Source organism: Montipora capricornis, chromosome 3, assembly GCF_036669925.1.
Source record: "Montipora capricornis isolate CH-2021 chromosome 3, ASM3666992v2, whole genome shotgun sequence".
Classification (NCBI taxonomy): Eukaryota; Metazoa; Cnidaria; class Anthozoa; order Scleractinia; family Acroporidae; genus Montipora; species Montipora capricornis.
In genome coordinates this window covers 45980689-45985688 of record NC_090885.1, presented here as the reverse complement: position 1 = coordinate 45985688, position 5000 = coordinate 45980689, and the positions used below count along the sequence as shown (strand labels likewise).

The 5000-nt window shown below is 39.7% G+C and overlaps 1 protein-coding gene across 2 annotated transcripts in view; it reads left to right on the top strand.

Moving 5' to 3' along the window:
- The first annotated feature begins 200 nt into the window (after positions 1–200).
- The window catches only part of LOC138043275 (protein FRA10AC1-like), a 119662-nt gene continuing 114862 nt past the window's right edge, over positions 201–5000 (top strand). The window contains exons 1-3 of one of the 2 annotated variants that reach the window (XM_068889468.1): positions 201–265; positions 407–468; positions 2058–2159. In XM_068889468.1, the coding sequence (XP_068745569.1) occupies positions 230–265; positions 407–468; positions 2058–2159 (200 nt within the window). In that variant the 5' untranslated portion in view covers positions 201–229. The remainder of the gene's footprint in view (positions 266–406; positions 469–2057; positions 2160–5000) is intronic. The other variant, XM_068889467.1, reaches the window with a different exon arrangement.

The following is a 5000-nucleotide window of genomic DNA, read 5'->3' as shown; positions in this document are numbered from 1 at the left end:
CTGGAAGAAAATCTTCGATGCATATCATGAAGTCTTCAAAATATTACTTGTGAAAGTGGAGAAAAAAAGCGTTCCCTTTTTGAGTCGAAAACGAAAGGAATCTTCCTTTCTTTCACTTTCCTACGTTCAACAAGACGAAAGAACAACATATCACCTTCGCGCCGAAATTTGATCACTGTTGTCATGACAGCTTGCACATGCGTAGACGTTATTCAGCCCTGTTACAATCATGGCGCATCCAAATGAGGAAGATTTTACGGCAGAGGTACATCTGTATATATATAACCTGCGATCAGGCGTACTTTTCTTTAGACTCTAAAGAAAAGTACACCTGATCGCAGGTTAGTATATACAAGCGGCTACTCTTTCGCTACTTTTCACGCTTATTCATAGCTTTTTGTTGCAGATTCGATGTGGCGGAGGATATGGCTCTGAGTTTGATGAACAAGAAACAAAAAGTTCTGAGAGGTGAAGATTTTTTGTTTTTTTTTTCTGTTTTGCGCAATGTAAGCACATCAACATAATAATACTATTAAGCCTAGCTCTTTAACTCGCTTAGCTTAATTCTTAGTTACAGTTAACACCCGCATATAAGAACACTGATCTCATTTCATCGTGTTCTTATTTAATGGATGCTTGGTGAGAAATCAGCCAGAAAGTGTTCTTAAAATATGTGTAAATAGATACAGATTTAGCCAAGCCTAAAAGGGGAGCTCCCGTTTCTAACCCCAGAACGCAATATGGTTTACATGGAAATAATTATGCTGTGCGATAAGTCGTTATAGATTTAGGCAAGCCTAAAAGCGGAGCTCCCGGCTTCTTTATTCTTACTGACCTTACTGGCTGTAGGATTAGTGAAAATAAAATGCTTTGGAATCGTCCGCCTTTTGTTTTTCCCGGTTACGGCTTAATTATGTCATTTTCTTTGCAGCCTAACTACTCCACGGAATTGTAGGTGCTTGTGTGAAAAAAATGCATTTTGAAGCCTCAGTTTTCGGTAATTGTGAAGAAGAGCTCCCCAAAAATCCTGTCGGCCGACTGTCGGTCAACTGTCGGCCGACAGTTGACCGACAGCTTACCGACAGTCTACCGACAGCTAACCAACAGGTTACCGATCGGTTAAGAAAAAAGAAAAATTGTGGTAAAAACGAGCAGTTAACGTGACATTCCGTAATGGTGATGTATGACTCGACAGACGTCACCTACTTACCGATCAACTGTTATCAGTTGTTATCAGATGCATATAGGATATATCACTTGCGTAATTTACAACACACCAGACAATGTAAGAATCGCATTGGAAGATAATTTAATCGAAAACTCTGCTAAAAACTCTGAAAACCATAAGCTACGTACCAATACGTAGTTAGTGGAGGGGAAAACACTTTCCTTCAAATCGCCCTACAATGCAACGCGGCCTCTTATGTTATGTCATGTATGTATGAATGATGTTTACAATGTGGGCAAGTATCGCTAGCCAACGCTAAAACAGTGGACAAAAGCCATATTAGTAGTATAAGTGCTGCTCAAGGTATCATTATGAACTGCCTTTAGCTCTTTTCGCGTAGTTTAGAAGCAATAGACAAGTAAATGCTTACGATCATTTTAGTTTGTCCCGCCGACAGGTTACCGACACATTACCGACAGGTTGCCAACAGGTCACCGACTGTCGGCCGACTGCCGACTGCCGACAATTACCCAGTTTTCCAACCAAATTGTCAACTTCTACAGGTTCCAGCACTTGGCAAAATTCTCTTTGATTTTGGCTGTCTGGGTTTGTGTTGTATGTACGTGGCTTCATAACACCAGGCAATTAGACTTCTATGACATCACTCTGGCAACAAGGCCACATTTTGCTGCAGAATCCAGGCCACATGGAATCACAACTGCGTGCACTGCATGCAGGCTAATGCCTCCACTGACTAAGCCAAGAAAGGCAACTTATTTGCATACTTTGATATAACATGGACATACTGTAAATTGTTATTTCTTCCTCTCAGAAGTGTTAAGGCAATGCTTCAGTGTATTTTTCTCATTGTTTTCGCTGCTATACACAGAAACAAGACTCGGAGAGATGACGTATTGTCAGGAGTCAAAAGGAAATGTAACTCAACTGTTGCTTTGCCTTCGAAATGTATGCTTTCCAGTGAGTACAGCAGGTAAATTTTTTGTACCCTCCATTATCTTTTTTATTATTGTTTTGGAATTTTTGTTTTAGCAGCAACAAAATAGCCGTAGAAACATTACAACTTTCTGTAATTTACCAAACATGTTTTCACTTTCAATATCTTGCGATGTAACAAAGTTCATTGCATTGCATGACAATTAATATTACATACTTAAAAGTTTGAATAAGGGTCATAAAGGGACTATCTATAGAGAGAGGGTGAGGTTAATATGTTTAACCTGTTGATTGAGGGTGGTTTTCTCCCATTTGATATACCGGTACATGGATTCTTTAGTAGTAGCCTCAGAGTCCAGGATTCCGAAACAATTCTGTGTACACCATGTTCGACAAGAGTCTGAACTCTGCAGGTGCTCACATACTCGTGTGGAGAAAATTTGTTAGCTGGTGTCACCAACATAACAAGCATTACAACTTCCACACAAAAAAAATTATACATCACACACCTGCAAAGCTCCTGGGGGACACTAAAAGGATTATGGATTTTGAAAGTAGTGAAAACTGCAGTACATGTAGCCTTAAATCAATAGGGTGACATACAATACCGCTCGAAACTATTAGTGCATTTGCATGCGGTAATACCTCGTCTTTGCCGATAGTGTTTACTGCGAAATCACCTAGGTTGGATGAAAACCGCAACCGAGGCAAAGACGAAAGCAACCAAATGCAGCCGCCGACTTAATTGCGGTAATGTGCCGCAAGAAAACAATGGTACTTTGCAAAGCATTGTTTAATATTATCACACCTTGCTCCCCAAGGTAAAGAATGAATATTCAAACTGTTTTTCACAGCACCGACGCAATGCAACGCACTGTTTAATATGTTCATCTCATTTTGCCGTGACAGCTGAGAACAGAGAATGTTGATAACGTTTCATGATGCCTAATTCTTACATCTTTATCTTTAATAACTTGTAAGTTTTTCGCTATCATGATGAACAGTTCTTCGAAAGGGGTAAAAGGACATTCTTTTAAAAAACTGTGTGGATTATGCGTAACTTAAGTGGCCGCCAGTGCAGTCCGACAGGAAATATGTATATTTAGAATAAAAAGCTCTTCAAATTTTGCGTCCGGTCCAAATAGAAATGTTTATAGTTGTTGAAAAGCTCTAACTTTGAACTAAACCTCACTACAACATGTAATGACTTAAAGATTTATACACCAGCGAAGAACGGTAACTGTATTCCCGAAGTTTCTTAAGCAACTCCTGACCACTCCTTGTCGCGCGTTAATTACGATCATTTCTGATTCAAAATGTTAAGTGGCAGGTAATTCAGGAGTTGAGCTTGAAATTCAGAAATATTCATTCTTCTGAATTGTTAAGATTAACTTAAATTAATGCTTCAACGATCTCACGATAGACAGGTTCAATGAAGCCTCTGCCAATTTGGCAAGTTAAAATGCAAATAAACTATTAAGCTGCATGCTTCCGTCACGCAAGCGAGAGCGATAGCTCATGAAAAACGTTGTTCGATTCAAACTGCTTAACAAGTTTGTAACAAAATAATGGTAAGCCACGTTTCTCGAACGGCTGACAATTACTTGTAAAGTTAATCGTTTTCTTCCATCTTTCGGTCGATAAGATCGAAATGACTTTCGTGTATCTTTCAAGGCCGGCCGCTGGACGAGCGGCGTCACCGTTAAGACGAGTTTTCCCAAACACATGTAAATTTCTTGATAGAATTTCTGCTGATCTTTATAACATCTGGATTAAACAGATTTCGAACAACTTTTAGAAAGCTTGTCGTTTGCTGGAAAAAGAAAAACTGTCAACACTTTATGAAAGCGACTTCATTATAATCGAATGTGCCAAACTTCGCATATTGTAAATACGGCAAATACGCATACTAATTATCGCTGGGATTGATCCGCAAAAATGTGCAGATTTCTTTGATAGCATCTGCTCCAAATAAAAGCATACTGCGTCCTCTCTTAACCGCGGCGTAAATCAACTGGAAAAAATCCAGGTAAAACCTCGGCTTTCGGTTACCATAGACGAGGTTTTACCTCGGTCAAACTGGGGATTGAACCTGCGGTTTCACCTAGTCAGAACTGCGGCAAATGCACAAATAGTTTTGCGGTACTGTAATTGGGTTGCTGCAGTAGTTTGCGTATCCTCTGTGTTACGGTCAAGAAGTGCCTTGAACTGATTACCATAGCCAGACAATGTTAAGGAACCTTTTAAAAGGAGAACAAGTACGCTGGAAAATTAGTCACACATATGTCGCCTCTGGCTGACACCTGTATGTCATGGTATCGTCCCATGGCCTTTGATTTGAAGCAAAACAACATTTTAAAAGGACTAGGGAAGGACAGGAACATTGTAATTTTATGACGGGACAAGGGTAATGATGTAGCTATTTATTATACAGAGCAGAGTGTGACAACAGACTATTCAAAATTATCAACGGCCCCACTAAGTTCAGGTCTCTTCCTTCTTCTCATCTGTGAGAGCATTTACAGCATTTTCTCAGGGAACTTAAGTAGAAGGGCCACATGGATCCTGATGCCTATGGGGCCATTTATCCCAGTGGGTGTCAACCTGCTAGGATATAATTAAGATGCACAAACCATGGGCGCCTAATTCCACTCCACCGTTCCGACCTATAGTTTCCTTCATAGGCACTTAAAACTACCAATAGACTTGGCCAATTTATTTAAGTTAAATCTCCTTGAACCACATATTCAATCAAATTTCACTACTACAGACTCCTTCACTTTTGTGAAGGAAATTAACAGTTTATCACCTCATGGTAAGTTAATGGTTTCTTTCAATGTTGGAAGCCTTTTTACCAACATCCCTTTAGATTTGCTGG